This window comes from Macaca fascicularis, chromosome 11 (assembly GCF_037993035.2).
Source record: "Macaca fascicularis isolate 582-1 chromosome 11, T2T-MFA8v1.1".
NCBI lineage: Eukaryota > Metazoa > Chordata > Mammalia > Primates > Cercopithecidae > Macaca > Macaca fascicularis.
The window spans coordinates 118,915,712-118,933,601 of NC_088385.1; the positions used below are offsets into that span (position 1 = coordinate 118,915,712).

Genomic DNA, 17,890 nt, shown 5'->3' on the forward strand with positions numbered 1-17,890 from the left:
CCCTAGACAGACGGGAGCCTCCTGGGGTGTCCACGTGAGCGCGCGTGAGCCCGCCCCCCCCAGTCACGTGATCGCTGACTCCCGGCGTTCTCCACTACGGCGTACCTACCTCCCTGGCCCGGAACCCGGCGATATGGCTGCAGCTGTGTCCCGCGCCGCGTCTCTCTCCCCGCTGCTTCCCCTTCTCCTGGGCTTCCTGCTCCTCTCCGCTCCGCATGGCGGCAGCGGCCTGCACACTAAGGGCGCCCTTCCCCTGGATACGGTCACTTTCTACAAGGTAACAGGGGCGTGGGACGTCGCGCGCAGGTGCTGTCGGGCCGCCTGGAAGAGCGCGCGCTAGTGGATGGACGCTGGACACCGGGAGCTGACGGGAGGTGGTCTGTAGCAATGGTCCCAGGGCTTCCCGGAGTCCTACAGGCCTAGTGGACTCTGAGCCGGGGGAATGTTATGACCACCGGGCATGCACGCTTCAGGGCCCCGGCGCACCCGTGCTTTTGCAGCATTTATACTTGCATCCTCCCTTGCAAAGATGCCGAGGGAACTGTGTTCCCCTTCCCTTCACCTAGGGGGAGAGGGTGGTGCCTGGAGAGATCCAACCCTCGAATCCCAAGTGCGAGAACCGGAGGGCGGTGCGAGGCCGACGCCACTGGGCTCCCGGCTGTGGTAGCGGGGAGGGATTGGCGGGGAGAAATGCAGGCGCGTTAGCCTGCATGTTCGCGCCCCTCTTCCCCAGGCATGGATTGCAGCCTGCTTTGCATATGCAAACAATGATCAGATATCATACATCTTGAATAGTGCAAGCTTGAAGAATAAGCTTCAGTTCAGCCACCCTGAAAAGCAGGGGCCCCCAACCACCAGGCCTGTCGGTGGCCTGTTAGAAACCGGGCCGCACAGCAGGAGGTGAGCGGCGGGTGACCGAGCATTACATCCTGAGCTCCACCTCCTGTCACATCAGCTGCGGTTAGATTCTCATAGGAGCACGACCTTTATTGTGAACTGGGGGATCCAGGTTGTGCGCTTCTTATGAGAATCTAATGCCTGATGATCTGAGGTGAAACAGGTTCATGTCGAAACCACCCAACCCCCCACTCCCGTGGAAAAATTGTCTTCCATGAAACCAGTCCTTGGTGCCAAAAAGGTTGGGGATAGCTGTTGTAGAAAACATCTTGGGTTTGGCAACAAAATGAATAAAATTGGGTCAAGGCATGGAAGAATTTGCCACTACCTCTGCCCCTCCCCCTTCCATTTTTGCAGAATTAGGGATCCTGGCCTGGGTAAATGGACGGTTGGAAATGGTGGCAGAATGCAATACCGCAGTCCCAGTCCCCTCCTCTTGCACCTGTCTTCACCCACGAGCAGCTTTTAACTTCCTCTAGGAGATGGGCAAGCTTAGTGTTGCGAGAGAGCCAGTCATTTCATTTTCGAGTTTTGTACTCATTGTGGGGAAGTGAAACCAAGAAGTAGTTTTCTCCAGTGGTTGAAGTCTTCCCTGTTTTCAAGCATTCCCTGTCATGGACTTGGCACTTGTAGCTCATTCAAGGCAAAGTTTCAAGAATTTAAAAGTGTAGGCCGGGCATAGTGGCTCATGCCTGTAATCCCAGCACTTTGGGAGGCTGAGGTGGGTGGATTTCCTGAGGTCAGGCGAGACCAGCCTAACAAGGTGAAACCCTGTCCGTACTAAAAATACAAAAATTAGCTGGGCGTCGTGGCAGGCACCTATAGTCCCAGCTCCTTGGGAGGCTGAGACAGGACAATTGCTTCAACCCGGGAGGCAGAGGTTGCAGTAAGCCAAGATTGCACCACTGCACTCCAGCCTGGGCGACAGAGCGAGACTCCATCTCAAAAAAAAAAAAAAAAAAAAAAAAAGTGTGGGCGGGGTGTGGTGGCTCATGCCTGTAATCCTGGCACTTTGGGAGGTGGCGGTGGGTGGATCACCTGAGGTCAGGAGGTGGAGACCAGCCTGGTCAACATGGTGAAACCCTGTCTCTACTAAAAATACAAAGATTAGCTGGGCGTGGTGGTGGGCGCCTGTAATCCCAGCTACTGGGGAGGCTGAGGCAGGAGAATTGCTTGAACCCCGGAGGCGGAGGTTGCAGTAACCTGTGATCATGCCATTGCACTGCAACAAGAGCAAAACTCTGTCTCAAAAAAAAAAAAAAAAAAGGTGTAGGTATGGCTGGTTGGTTGTCAGGCACACACAGACACACCCTACAGCACCCTATGATTTGGGGGCCTTTATTGGCAAAGTGACACCCCTACCCTACCCTGCTCCATGGGAGTGAGATAATATCACAGAACAAGTGTAACCCAAAGGGAAACTTTGCACCATAAAGCTAACAGTGTTTTCTACTATTATCACCCTAATCTAGGTCAACATTACAATAGCCTCTTCTCTGGTCTCCCTGCTTCCACTCTTGAGTCTCCACACAGTAGCCTAAGTCCTACATGACCTGATTCCTGGCTTCCCGTTCATCTCCCAACCATTCTCCTCCTGTCTTTTGAATATTCCTTGCTCTTTACTGCCTTAGGATGTGTTGCACTAGTTGTTCCTTGTGACTGGAATATTCTCTGCCCAAACTTTGAAAGGCTAGTTGGTTACTTCTCATCATTCAGACTTAGGTTAAGTGTTTCCTTCTTAGAATTCTTCCTTGATTTATCTTCCCCCAGTCTAAAGTGCCAGTCACGTTAATCTGTTTTATTTCTCCATACAGCACTCATCACTGATTTTTTTAAAATCCATTTTGCTATCTTTCTCTCTCCCTGGAATATTATGTGCTCATGAAGAAGCTCCGTGTCTGTTTTGTTCCTGATCATCTGCACTGCGTAGCAGATTACCTGTCTCATAGAAGGTGCACAATAACTAATTTGTTGCATGAATGAACAAAACGTTTTCTCCAGTCTCTTTTCAGATCTTCTCTTCATCACCATTGAACCAAAGGGAAATGTACTAGTGTTGTGTCTGGCAGCCTTGTTCCACGCTTTGCCTTTTGGTGATTTCCAGTATCTTTTTTTGTTGTTGTTGTTTCTTTCCCTTCACCATCACTAGAATGTTAGCTTCATGATCTAAGAGATCCCATTTTGTTCCCTGCTGTGTTCACTTAGTATGGGGCCTGGCACATGATAGATCCTTAGTAACTTTTTATTCAGTGAACGAATGAATGAATGAATAATGAACTTATCTATACTTTAAAGAAGTGAGTTGCCTAATTATAGGTAATGGTAGAGCTGATTCCTACCAGCCCATTGGACACCAAGGGCTGGTAGGAAGTAGATGAGGAAAATAGATTTCTAAAGCTATCATTAAGAGATAACAGGCCGGGTGCGGTGGCTCAAGCCTGTAATCCCAGCACTTTGGGAGGCCGAGACGGGCGAATCACGAGGTCAGGAGATCGAGACCATCCTGGCTAACACGGTGAAACCCTGTCTCTACTAAAAAATACAAAAAACTAGCCGGGCGAGGTGGCGGGCACCTGTAGTCCCAGCTACTCGGGAGGCTGAGGCAGGAGGATGGCGTAAACCCGGGAGGCGGAGCTTGCAGTGAGCTGAGATCCGGCCACTGCACTCCAGCCTGTGCGACAGAGCATGACTCCGTCTCAAAAAAAAAAAAAAAAAAAAGAGATAACAGACCACTTCGGGAGGCCAAGGCGAGTGGATCACGAGGTCAGGAGATCGAGACCATCCTAGCTAACACGGTGAAACCCTGTCTCTACTAAAAATACAAAAAAATTAGCTGGGTGTGGTGGCAGGCGCCTCTAGTCCCAGCTACTTGGGAGGCTGAGGCAGGAGAATGGCATGAATACGGGAGGCGGAGCTTGCAGGGAGCCGAGATGGCGCCACTGCACTTCAACCTGGGTGACAGAGTGAGACTCTGCCTCAAAAAAATAAATAAATAAATACATAACAGACTAAGATAACAAGAGAAAATTCTTTATGCGAATGTTTGCCATTCAAAACCATTCTGCCTTACCCTTGTAACTAAGAATGGTGGAAGTAAAAGGTGGAGATCTCTGAATTATATTTTAATGTTAGACCACCGTATAATTATTAATATTATTCCATAATACAAATGCAGGCCCTTGAAAGTAGGTATCCCGTATTGTGCTTTTTAAACAAGTGCTTCTCCCCTTCCCCAACATGTAGCATCTGCTACAAAGCCTGTCAGAGTATTGTTCATTCATCAGATATTTTCAGAACATCTGCCACATTCTAGGCACTGTTGGGCACTAGGGATACAGCAGAAAACAGGTCAGACAAGGTCCTTATTCTCATAAATGTATATTCTAGTGGAGAGGATGGAAAACAAGCAAATAAGGATTTCAGAGAGTGAGTAATGCACTGAAGAAAATACAGCAGGGTAATGATACCAGGGTATGATGAAAATGCAGCCATATTAGACAGTCTGATTGGAGGAGTCCCCAGTAGCAGGGGACATTTGAACTGAGCCTTGAATGATAAAGAGATAACCATGAAAAGAACTGGGGAAAGGACATTCCAGCCAGCAGAGAGCAAATGAAAAAGCTCTGAGTGGGAGTAAGTTTCATGTGCTGAACTGAAATAAGGCCAGCTGGGCCAGAGGGATGTGAACTCATTTGTATTTTAAGTCTTTCCTGCTTTTAGGCCTCCAGAGCTCAGGCTTTTTGGCATTTAAAGATGACCTGTTCTGGTGTCTTTTCCTCCCTCCTTTGTGTCCCTAAACAGTGTTAAATATTTTTAAAAACCAAGAGGACATCAGTACACGGTAAAGGACAAAGACTAACAAGAACATTGTATCTTTTTTTTTTTTTTTTTTTTTGCGATGGAGTTTCGCTCTTGTCACCCAAGCTGGAGTGCAATGGCACGATCTCGGCTCACTGCAACCTCCACCTCCCGGGTTTAAGCAATTCTCCTGCCTCAGCCTCCCGAGTAGCTGGCATTACAGGTGCCCGCCACCATGCTCAGCTAATTTTTGTGTTTTTAGTAGAGACGGGGTTTCGCCACGTTGGCCGGGCTGGTCTCCACCTCCTGACCTTAAGTGATCCACCAGCCTCAGCCTCCCAAAGTGCTGGGATTACAGAAGTGAACCACTGCGCCCAGCCCAGAACATTGTATCTTTGCCTTCAGCCAGAATTATGTCAGCTTGACATAATTTTTTTTTCTTTTGGGAGAGAGAGAGAGAGATGGGGTCTCACTCTGTTAAACAGGTTGGATTGCAGTGGTGCAATCATAGCTCACTGTAACGTCTGACTCCTAGGCGCAAGTGATTTTCCACCTCAGCCTCCTGAGTAGTTTAGCTGGGAATACAGGTGTGTGCCACCGTGCCTGGCCAATTTTTTTTTTTTTTTTTTAAGCCAGCTATGTTGTCCAGGCTGGTCTTGAACTTCTGGCCTCATGTGATCCTCCCACTTCAGGCCCGCAAAGTGTTGAGATTACAGGTGTGAGCCACCATGCTCAGCCGTGACATGATTATTTACAGTGATTGCTTGTGATGAAAAAACTCGATGATAGGGATCACTTGGATTAGGAAACAAAAAGTTGATGGAAGTGAGAAAGGCAGTGTTATGCTAAAGTGGCTGGTTAGATAAAACTTGTGCATTGGGAGAAACCATCAAAAGAAGTCCTTGGCTTCCTCAGTAAGTTAAATGTAGACTTAGCATATGACCTCCACAGTTCCACTTGTAGGTGTATACCCAAAAGAGTGGAATACAGGTTGCCAGGCACAGTGGCTCACGTCTGTAATCCCAGCACTTTGGGAGGCCGAGGCGGGTGGATCACGAGGTCAGGAGATTGAGACCATCCTGGCTAACATGATGAAACCCCGTCTCTACTAAAAATACAAAAAATTAGCCGGGCGTGGTGGTGGGCACCTGTAGTCCCAACTACTCGGGAGGCTGAGGCAGGAGAATGGCCAGAACCAGGGAGGCGGAGCTTGCAGTGAGCCGAGATGGCGCCACGGCACTCCAGCCTGGGCGACAGAACAAGACTCTGTCTCAAAAAAAAAAAAAAAAAAAGAGTGGAATACAGGTGTTCAAACAAAACATGTTATGTGAATGTTCATAGCAGCACTATTGACAGTAGCCAAAAGGTGGAAACAACCCAAACATTCAGCTGATGAGCGAATAAATAAAATGTGGTCCCTCTGTACAATATAATATTTATTTGGCCATAAAAAGTAACAATGTACCAATACATGGTACAACATGGATAAACTGAAAACATGCTTGGCTGGGCGCGGTGGCTCATGCCTGTAATCCCAGCACTTTGGGAGGCCAAGGTGGGTGGATCACCTGATGTCGGGAGTTTGAGACCAGCCTGACCCACATGGAGAAGCCCCATCTCTACTAAAATTACAGAATTAGCCAGGCTTGGTGGCGCATGCCTATAATCCCAGCTACTTGGGAAGGCTGAGGCAGGAGAATCGCTTGAACCTGGGAGGCAGAGGTTGTGGTGAGCTGAGATCGCACCATTGCACTCCAGCCTGGGCAACAAGAGTGAAACTCCGTCTTAAAAAAAAAAAAAAAAATGCTAAGTGAAAAAAGCCAGACACAAAAGGCCACATACTCTACATTTCCATCAGAATAGACAAATCTATAGAGACAGAAAATACATTAGTGGTTACTGGGGCTGGGAGGAGGAAGACTGGGGAGTGACTGCATAATGAGTATGGGGTTTCCTTTTGGGATGATGAAAATGTTCTTGGCACTGGATAGTAGTGATGGTTGCACATTCTTAATGCACTGAATCACACAGAATGTACACTTTTAAATGGTTACAATGGCAAATATTATGTGAATTTTACTGCAATTAAATGTCTCGCCCCGACAGTTTAAAACCCAGAGATCTAGCCAGAGAGAAGTGTAGTCTAGGGAGAGCACATTGTCCCACGCCTGGCCTCTCACTAACTTAACTGCCCTGAAATTGCTGGGTTCAAACTCCAGCCTATCTAGCCAAAGTGTCCTCCATGATGCCAACTCCTTTGTAGGTGGTTTTGTTTATTTTTGTCAGATTTCTTGTTCAGGGTTTACTGAGAAAGGCCTCCTGGGATGATGAGTACGACAGGGGCTGATGTAGTGTGCAAAGGGTCTCCTTCACCTAACTGAAAGGAACCCTGCAGGAGAAGGCCTTATTATGTCTGCAGCCTTGTTTATTCTGGACAGGGTTGTGTATATCTTTGATTAGTGTGAACAGGTACTAATGGGGTGCCCTCCACATCGCTGGCACTCACTAAATTGTTAAATAAGTCAATGGATGAATGAATAAATATTAATTTGTGAGAGCTTGCCTCGCTTGTGGGCTTGTTTCCACTCTATTTCTTAAACAGGGGCCCCTTGGGAAGGGGAGTTAGCCCCAAAAGTCCCTGGAACACCCACTTGCTCAGCTCTATACGCCCTCAGGTCATTACCAAAAGCAAGTTCGTCTTGGTGAAGTTCGACACCCAGTACCCCTACGGTGAGAAGCAGGATGAGTTCAAGCGTCTTGCTGAAAACTCGGCTTCCAGCGATGATCTCTTGGTGGCAGAGGTGGGGATCTCAGGTATGGACAAGTCCAGGATGGCTGGGGAGGGCAGAGAGGGAGGAAGCTAGGAATCATTTCCACTTGGAAGAGGAGTACCCAGCATCTTTCCTTCTGAGCCACCCTCAAGGAGTGTAAGTAAACAGGTTCATGGCCTCTAAAGGAATCCGGTGCCCATAGTAGGCTTAACCTGAGCAGATTCTGGGACCATGGAATCTCAGCTCAGCCGTGCAGGTGCCTGAAGGGAAGGGAACCCCTGACATTCCACCCCTCTCTGACATTAAACTGTGAGAACTTTGAGCTCTCCTTGCAGTGAACAGAATGAAGAGGGCAGAGGGGGTGCTATGTCCCCTAGTGGACTGCATAGTCAGTTCTTCTGTCTTCATTTCAGCTTCTGTACCAAAACTGTTTGGTTTTGGCTTTAGCTCAAATGCACTGATGCCACCACTAATCCAAGGGCACCTCCCAACCACAGTGACAGCTTCAGTAGTCGCCAGCATTTAGTGGTCGACAGGGTAAAGATCTGCGCCCCCCATTGCATTTTAAATCTTCACTTGAACTCTGCCTGAGAAGCAAGATGTATTATCTCCATGTTATACTTCAGGAAAAAAACCTGAAGCTCAAAGCTTAAAGGACTGTGGGCTATGGAGTGGCTCATCCAGAGCTCCACCTAAGTGTTTAGTCCCAGGCAGGGACTTACTTTTCTCACTTCCCTCCCAGCTTGGATGCCTCCATTCCGTAGTAAGCTGGGAACTTAGTAGAGAGTCTGGTCCTGGGTATACCGATAGAGATAGCTGGCACACCTCTCCAGGACAGTCAGTCAGATTTGACTCAACTTTAGGTAACTCCCTTGGTGCTTTTATTAGAAAAATAATAATAGTTAACATTTATCAGATGTTTACTGTGTGCCAGGCCACTGTGCTGAGTGTTTTACATGTGTTTCATCTTTGCAAGAGCTCTATGAAGGAAGTCCCATGTGGTACTATTACCTCCATTGTTTCAAATGAAGAAATGGATGCTTAGAGTAACTTGCTCAAGAATGTGGAATTGTTAAGTGGCAGAACTAGGTTTGGAACCCTAGGCATCCAATACTACCACTACTAGTAGTTGGTCTTAGCTGTTTCTTGGCAAAGTGTAAGAAACCAGTTGTCACAGCATCAGCCCTTGGGGCTGCTACTGCCCATTAGGAAGGGTGTTTTGCAGATACTAACAGCAGCTACCACATATTAAGCATTTAACCTGGCCAAGTATCATGCACATATTCCCTCATCCGGTCCTCCCAACAGCCCCCATGTGGCAGGGACTGTGTTCCTTCCCTTCCACATGCTCCCCTTTCTCACCCAGCTCCAGCCAGACTGGCCTTTCAGGAGACTGAAAACTCCTGAGCTTAGTCCTGCCTCAGAGCTTTTGCACTTGCAGTCCTTTCTGCCTGAGACACTCTTCCCAGATCTTCATGTGGCTGGCTCCAGGACATTCAGGTCCTTTAGCTGATGTCACCTTCACAGGGAGGCCTTCCATGACCACCCGAAGTGGGCTTTCTTACCCAGTCACTTTGTCACATCATGCTGTTTTGTTTTCCCGATGCCACTCATCACCTATGTTTATGTGTTTGTTATGTCTCTTCTCTCCCTTAGAAGAATGATCTTAATAGTCTTTTTTTCTTTTTTTTTTTTTTTTGAGACAAAGTCTCACTCTGTTGCCCAAGCTGGAGTGCAGTGATGCGATCTCAGATCACTGCAACCTCCACCTCCTGGGTTCAAGCGATTCTCCTGCCTCAGTCTCCCGAGTAGCTGGGACTACAGGCATGTGCCACCATGCCCTATTTTTTTTTTTTTTTTTGTATTTTTAGCAGAGATGGTGGTTTCACTATGTTGGCCAGGCTTGTCTTTAACTTCTGACCTCGTGATCTGCCCGCCTTGGCCTCCCAAAGTGCTGGGATTACAGGCATGAGCCACCGCATCCGGCCGAGCTTAATACTCTTAATCACAACTAGACCCTCAGCACCTAGAACAGCATCTGACACATAGTGGGCATATAATAAATATTCAGAAGAATCTCCATTTTTTCATCTAACAGTTCAGAGTTTAATTATTTGCCTAGTGCTACATGGCTAGGAAGTGGTAGAGGAGGAATTCAAACCCAGGTATGTATGGTTGCTCCTCACTTTGAACCATTACATGGCCAAGAAAATTCTTCTTCCCTTCAGTGCAGCTAGGTCCCATAGCAATTTTCTGCCCTGAGTTCCTCATGGTCTTGCTTTTTGTGTCTGGTTTCTGCTCACAGATTATGGTGACAAACTGAACATGGAACTGAGTGAGAAATACAAGCTGGACAAAGAGAGCTACCCAGTCTTCTACCTCTTCCGGGATGGGGACTTTGAGAACCCAGTCCCATACACTGGGGCAGTTAAGGTTGGAGCCATCCAGCGCTGGCTGAAGGGGCAAGGGGTCTACCTAGGTATGCCTGGTTGCCTGCCTGTATATGACGCTCTCGCCGGGGAGTTCATCAGGGCCTCTGGTGTGGAGGGCCGCCAGGCCCTCTTGAAGCGGGGGCAGGACAACCTCTCAAGTGTGAAGGAGACTGAGAAGAAGTGGGCCGAGCAATACCTGAAGATCATGGGGAAGATCTTAGACCAAGGGGAGGACTTCCCAGCATCAGAGATGACTCGGATTGCCAGGCTGATTGAGAAGAACAAGATGAGTGATGGGAAGAAGGAGGAGCTCCAGAAGAGCTTAAACATCCTGACTGCCTTCCAGAAGAAGGGGGCCGAGAAAGAGGAGCTTTAAAAGGCCGTCTGTGGTTTTCCAGGGTTTGGTGGGGATAGGGAGGGGAGAGTTAACCTGCTGGCTGTGAGTCCCTTGTGGAATATAAGGGGGTAGTGGGAAAAGTGGTACTAACCCACGATTCTGAGCCCTGAGTATGCCTGGACATTGATGCTGATGTGACCATGCTTGGGATGTCTCTAGCTGGTCTGGGGATAGCTGGAGCACTTACTCAGGTGGCTGGTGAAATGACCCCTCAGAAGGAATTAGTGCTATAGAGGAGAGAGGAGTATACGGCCCAGGTCTTTGACAGGTGTAATTCTCATTCAATTAAAGTTTCAGTGTTTTGGTTAAGTGGACCTGAAGCCATTCTGTTGTCTTTTCAAATTACACTTTGGTCTATGACCTGCTTTCCTCTTTGAATCTAAGCTGGTATGGACTCCACTTTCCCAGCGTAATAAACTATCCTCGTAACACTGTGGAAACTGGCATACCTTTGTTATTTTCCAGTGATATTCAGACTGACATGGATTGACTGTTAATGGTCAAGTGTGTTGTCCATTTTCCAGTCCTTAAAACTCAGTAGCAGTATTGATGAATACATTGAACCAACATTGATGGACCATGGTGTGATTATTTTCCATGCTCTGTGAGGTACACATAGCAAATTATTAGTTTTACTGATATATTCTTTGACTTGGATTTACACAGCTAAATGATATAGTCCAGTCCAATCTGAAAATTAAAAAATATTTTCCATCTAAATCACTGTCACTAAATAAATACTAACTTCTAGAAAGCAGACTAAAGAGCACTTGTGCCAACATTCACATCTTTTCTTCAGACTCAGAAGCAGTTATCTGCAATAGTGAGCTTCATGACAGCCCTACTTTCATATTTAACTATGTGAAAATGTTATCAGACCACAGATCCTGAAGTATGTCTAATTGCACCCACACAAAGAATGGAGTTGGCAAATAAGACCTTGAATTATTTTCCTCCATTTTATCCAGGTTGGTATATTTAGTTACTGGAAACAAAAAAATAGAGGAAATTCCATGTGTTGAATTGGATGGGACAAAAAAATTGTGATAGCTTAGGCTAACAATTCAAACCAAGTAAGTAAGAGATGTTTAAACCTAAACATCCACCTGCTGACAGCTTACGTACTCCACGTATGATGAAAGACTAATAATTTCTACATTTTCCCTTCTCATTAGTTCTCACTGAAACTTTTGGAAGATCTTTTTGGACACTTCTAACTGGTGAATTTGCTTTGGCTGTTCTAGTGTGTACCATGTAAACAGGATCACTTCCAAAGAGCAAAGTATTCACTTTTATAGAAATTAGAATAAGATGACAAATGGCAGGTAGGGAAAGGACTCTAATATTAAATGCATCCACAGTCCGTGAATGAAGACTAATCTTGATTCTCAATTGTAAGAAGCAGGAATGTGACTACCTCCATGGGCACGGCACTGGATGCGTTCTGGCTGGGTATGGTTCTTTACAACCCCAGGGCCTTGAGTTGAAGAAACCTGAGCTATTGGGCAAAACTACATTATCGTATGTCAGAGGCCCTTTGTTAGCCAATAGTTTTCATTAAAGATGAGCCCTCTTTCTAGAGTCTTGTGATTTGCATATGTCACATAAAATCCAGTCTTCCCTGACCCAAGTCAAATGGATTCCTTTCCTCTACCTGTTAGCATTTACTAATCCTGTGGCTCAAGTACTGCTACTCAGATTCTAATGAAGACTATGGACTGGAATCCCAGAATCAATCAAATATTTATAGTTGTTTTTTTAAAAGAGATGGGCATCTTGCTATGTTGCCCAGGCTAGACTTGAATTCCTAGGCTGAAGTGATCCTCCCACCTCAGCCTGCTGAGTAGCTGGGGAGTACAGGTGCATGCCACCACACCTGGTTAAGTATTTTCAATTTTAAGGGAGTTTCCTGATAACCTGGAACAAAGCAGACACTGGATCCAACATGAATTGTGTTTAAGGAACTTACAAGTTATCTCAAATGGTGCCAAGAGTAATTTACAAATAGTTCTTGGTAATTGGCACCACAAAAAAAATGTTGGAGTTGGAACTGCATCAGCAGAGATTATACATAGGGAACTAATCTGGGAATATGAACATGGCCAACAAGACTTAAGAATGTGAGAGAGATGGTGAGGGGGATCTGGATTTTAGCTCATTTCCTCAAAGCTTAAGGAAGTTTGAATCGTTTGCAGGAGAGTTCAATAATTTCAATATTAAATAGTAGTCTTACCTACAACAACTACTTTTCTGATTTGTAAAACAATACAGTGTCTGGGCCGGTGTGGTGGCTCACGCCTGTGATCCCAGCACTTTGGGAGGCCAAGGCGGGCGAATCACTTAAGGTCAGGAGTTCAAGACCAGCCTGGCCAACATGGTGAAACCCCATCTCTACTAAAAATATAAAAATTAGCAGGCCGTGGTGGCAGGTGCCTGTAATCCCAGCTACTCGGGAGGCTGAGGCAGGAGAATCGCTGGAAATCAGGAGGTGGAGGTTGCAGTGAGCCAGGATCGCGCCACTACACTCCAGCCTAGGGGACAAGAGCAAGACTTTGTCTCAAAAAAAAACCAAAACTACAGTATCTGAGGCCTAAATTTACTGGACTATATGGAAGCTGAAGGTTGCAGAAAAGCTCTGCACTTCTGAAGCATAAACTTCTGTAGGAACCCCACAAATAATTTGTATAAGCATTTGGTTCATGGTAGCTTACCCTCCAGTTGTACTATGAAATACATGTCTGCATCAAAGCAGGAACAGCATCTAAAAAAACGGCATGTAAAAAAGCATAAACCTGAGCCCATCTCTGGAGAAAAGAATGGCAGCGAGGTATGCCCAAGTACCTATCTTTTGCTAGAGAAAAACTGTGGGAGGCCAAGGTGGGCAGATCACGAGGTCAGTTCGAGACCATCCTGGCCAACATGGTGAAACCCCGTCTCTACTAAAAATACAAAAATTAGCTGGGTGTGGTGGCACACGCCTGTAATCCCAGCTACTCAGGAGGCTGAGGCAGGAGAGTCACTTGGACCTGGGAGGCGGAGACTGGTGAACCAAGATCATGCCACTGCACTCTAGCCTGGTGACAGAGCAAGACTCCGTCTCAAAAAAAAAAGAAAAACCTTGGGATGGAGTTAATTCATAACTGAAGAAAGAGGCAAAAACTGACTCTTTGGGGGCTCATACAAGGGGACAATATGACAAGACAAAGTAAAAAAGAGAAAAAGTTCCTACTTCTACCATGTTGTCAATGTACCTGAATAAGTTCTGAATCCCAGCTTGTGGGTTTGAGTTCCCTTGGATAAATCATGTCATCAGCCTGCCTGAAATCCTCCGGTAACTTCCCACTAAATTGAGAATAAAATCTTATTCCTTCCCCAGACTACAAAGTCCTGATGGATCTCATCCCTGCTCAACTTTCTATCTCAATCCTACCCCTTTCATTAAGTCCCAGCCACTTGAACATTTTTTCACTTCCTGGAACTGGCTCAGCAGTCTCCTGCCTTGGGGCATTTGCATATGTGTTACTTTTTTCCTGAGACTTCATCATTCAAATCAGAGGTCACCACTTGGGAGGTCCTCCTGTGGCCCAGTCTGAAGTGACCATCTAGACACACTCAATTCACATACTGTGATTTACATTATTAAGCAGGATGTAATTACAAACTAATATTTTTATTGCCTCTTCCCCATCTCACAGCCACTAACTGGGATATACGTTACTCATTTACTAACTAGGACACAGCATCTCAGCAGAGCCTAAAGTGGAATCTACTATATGCTAATTAAGTGTTCAGTACATGTATGTTGAATTAATAACTGCAAGTATAGAAGGTACTAACTTTTGAGCCAAAAGGACTAGTTGACTTCAAATAAAAATTCTAAATTCTCAAATATTGAAAATATGCTGGGATATAGCACTAAATTCACAATTGAGATGAATTACACCATTTAGAAGGTTGTGGCTTCTAAGAATCTGAACAAAAAGGAACCAGGCAGAAATGCCAACTTAAAATGAAAATGTTTATATAAATTAACCCATCCAGTTTAAAGTAGATTTGCTATGCTTCACTTACTTAAGAAGGAAGAATATATACTTCCCATATTAATAAATCACATCAAATAAGTAGGAAGTTTCAATAACAAGCCTGTAGATACATTGAAACCCCTTTTTATATTAAAAGTTAAAATGAAAGACAAATCCAGATTGAACATAGTGATTGCAAAATATAATGCAATTTTGAACAATTGAAATTATGAAAATATACAAAATTGATGGGCAACACAACTAGGCATTTTTACATTTTCCATTATGTGGAGAACACTACAAGTTTCTCTACCTTTTATCCACATCAGATAAATGATTTAAACCAAATGTTTGCTTTGGAGAGTCTTAACTTAGGATCTCAGTAGTATAAAAAGCAATAATTTTTCAGTCTGTAAACAGTAGTCGTGATTTTTCTCCTTTCCTTTTTTAAATATCAATTTACCACACAAAAACAAACAAAACAAAAAAACCCATACAAATCAAAAACAGCAGCAGCAGCAATGAGTTATTTGGGAATTCTCTTCAAATACCAATGACATACGATTGCTGGGAGAGGGTGCTTTTTACTCATGTAAGAATATATATATGTATATATATATATATATTTTAACTGTACACAATTTATAGTGCATGAGGGTTACCAAAAGAACAGATTGATAAGAGATATTGGCCATTTCTGCATAATTTCATTCTTTTTACAATTATCTCAAAATGTGAAAGCTGGATCTAATTGAAATGCTACATTTAGTAGGAAAATCAGCAAATAACAAAGGAAGCATAACCTCAACATAACATTATTTGTCATTAAAGCCAGTAGAGGTCCCAGATATCTTCAGGCAAGAGACTGGTTAGGAAGACCACTAGAGTCACACACTGTCCCTGAGGACCAAGGCCAGCCCACTGAACATATATATATGCTAGATTGATCATGGTCAGTTGACAGACTTTTTCAAAGAGCATTTCTACAGTACAGTACTTGTTTGGATATTCAGAGAGACATCATTTCAAGAACACATGCCATACACACGTACCCCACCCTCCCCAGCAGACACACGCAAAGTTCCATCTTAAACAGGCCATAGTTTTATGAAAGAATATGTTATCATTACATAAAATTCAGAATTAACCAGACCTTTCCATTCATCTTGTTTAAGACAGTTCTTCCTTTTGGGATGGGGTATATGACAGCTGTGGCTACTCATATCAAAAATAAATTTTTGAAATTACTTGATGGACTAGGATTTCCAACAAGCCTTATTTTGAACAGGTAATGCAGTAACTGTTTAAATTTTCCTTGGAAGTTTAAGCACTATATCAAATTATGAATCTAAGAAAGTCAAAATGGAGGGACGAAATGCAATTACTATGAATACACAGATATTCCCAGCTCTCTTGGTTGCTTTTAAAAGAAAAAAGTATCACATTTCACTGGAGCAGTGCAGATTGGAAAGCACCTTTAAGGTCTTCAAGACCAATCCTCCATTGGATGCTTAATTTCCTCACCAAATTCATTTCTTTGCTCTTACAGAATTAAACTTGAACTATATTTAGGTAACAGACCAAAAACAGAAGCAGGGATTCAAACAGAAAAATATTATCAAAGAAACTATAAATTGTATGACATTTTCAAGAGCAATTTTTACCTCTTCTATCAGACCAACCTCTGATAGAAGAAGCTATAGTCTTGGGGACATCCAGGCAAACAAAGTAAACACCATCCTGTTACAATTCTCTAAGTTTGAAGAAAGTAGTTCAAACCTCAAACCCACTGAATAACATTTCTTTTGCCAGCCTAAAACTTAAAGCCTAAGGTTAAATCCATAATATTACGTTCCTTCCTTCCCAAACCCCCCACTTAAAGTATTAAATCTTAATTTTCATCATATATATGTATATATATATGACTCACAAAACCAATGAAATAAGTATCAGACTTGCCTGCATAAATTATGTACACCTCTCTTCTTTGAAACAGTCATTCCCATCTTTCCCAAATATATGAAAGACAGAAAGCTAGTCCTCAGCGGGCTTAATAAGTGGTCTGCACTGCTTTCCCCTCTAAACAGCTATAAATTAACAGAGCCTTCCTTGCCTTCCTGAGATTTTAACTCTCACAGAAGCTAGGATGGGGATGTCTTAACTATCAGACAAAAACTAAGCCAAAAAGTGAGGGCCTGTGGTCATCCAAGTGGTGCCCTTCTATGACGGGTGCATATGCCAGATCTCATCTAAGGTCCTCTGTGTAACTGCCTTGGGTTCTGTGGGAGCCAAGTAGCTGAGCAAACCTCAAAACAAACTTACTGCTGTGGAAAGGGGACCTGTTCGCAGGCATGGTCTCCCTTCCATGACTTGTGGCTCAAGGACCAGACCAAATACTCTCATGGTTATTTATAATGGAAGGGCTACTCAGTTGCTACGAGGTTGATGCTTTATGCTTAATTTCTATTGCTGTTTTTATAGACCCCCCCGATTCCCTGAAAAGATGTTTCTGGTGATGGGAAGAAGAAAAGTAGGGTTCTCTTGTTGCTGCCATATGCATATGAACATGTATAAAAAGTGGTCAAACCCAGATAAGGGTCCTGCTTCTGGTTTATATACAATAATTTAATCAGTTGTATATATTTAACACCTAAAAAAATTCACGATCAAAGTCCTTCATGCATTTTATGAGGAAGTTCTGGATTAAAATCATGGTCAACCAGATGTTGCTTTTGCCTGGGAAGATGGTGTCATTTTCTGTTGCAGAGTCATCAGTGCCCGTGGTTGATACTTTCTTAAATTTTTAGTTTCTTTGTGGTCTCAAGTCTTTTTTTCAGCAGCTCCCCCATTTCCAGAAGTGAGTGCAGATAACTGCTCTGCACCTTCCCTTGCACAGTCTTTGAAAATTTTCTCTCTTCCTATAAAGGAGGAGACAAGAATAATTAATCTTGTTTAAAAACCATGCCCCCAGATTCTACTTCTCAGATAAAAGTTAAAGCTGCCATTACCTTTGGTCTCATCGCAAGCTCCATCAGAACACAGTGGGTCATTTTCAATTGCATAAAATGCAAAGAAGGCAAAAGGCCATCAAAAATGGGTATTTTTCCATGTGATTCTTCATGGAAACCCTATTGCTTTAGCATCATTACTCTTTCAAGTACCCTTTGTTGTAAATTATATAAGGTAGAAAAACTGGGCCAGGCACAGTGGCTCACGCCTGTAATCCCAACACTTTGGGAGGCCCAGGCAGGTGGATCACTTGAGCCCAGGAGTCCGAAACCGGCCTGGTCAACATGGTGAAACCCCATCTCTACTAAAAATACAAAAATTAGCCAGGCATGGTGGCACACACCTGTAATCTCAGCTACTCAGAAAGCTGAGGCACGAGAATTGCTTGAACTCGAGAGGTAGAGGTATTAGTGAGCTGAGATCGTGCCACTACACACCAGCCTGGGCGACAGAGTGAAGCTGTCTCAAAAAAAAAAAAAAGAAGAAGAAAAACTGAGATTTCTGATTACTACTTTGTAATCAATAAAAATAGAAAATTATGACTAGTTTGGACATAAAATCCCT

The 17,890-nt window shown here is 44.3% G+C and overlaps 2 protein-coding genes across 6 annotated transcripts in view; one reads left to right on the top strand and one right to left on the bottom strand.

Annotated features, from left to right (window-relative positions):
- Window positions 1-76: 76 nt before the first annotated feature.
- On the top strand, window positions 77-10,735 carry ERP29 (endoplasmic reticulum protein 29). Of its 2 annotated transcripts, XM_005572285.5 has the most exons (3): window positions 77-277; window positions 7,371-7,509; window positions 9,772-10,609. In XM_005572285.5, exons 1-3 carry the CDS (start codon window positions 134-136, stop codon window positions 10,272-10,274), a joined length of 786 nt encoding a protein of 261 aa, XP_005572342.1. In that variant the 5' UTR covers window positions 77-133; the 3' UTR covers window positions 10,275-10,609. The 2 variants fall into 2 exon arrangements, with proteins under 2 accessions (XP_005572342.1, XP_005572343.1); XM_005572286.5 differs by lacking the exon at window positions 7,371-7,509 and having other exon boundaries at window positions 9,772-10,735.
- Window positions 10,736-14,504: 3,769 nt separating this feature from the next.
- The window catches only part of NAA25 (N-alpha-acetyltransferase 25, NatB auxiliary subunit), an 86,742-nt gene continuing 83,356 nt past the window's right edge, over window positions 14,505-17,890 (bottom strand). For 3 of the 4 annotated variants that reach the window (XM_074007888.1, XM_074007889.1, XM_015431562.4), the window contains one exon: window positions 15,008-17,235. In XM_074007888.1, coding sequence (XP_073863989.1) covers window positions 17,113-17,235 — 123 coding nt within the window. In that variant the 3' untranslated portion in view covers window positions 15,008-17,112. Of the gene's footprint in view, window positions 17,236-17,890 lie in introns of all 4 variants that reach the window. The other variant, XM_005572287.5, reaches the window with a different exon arrangement.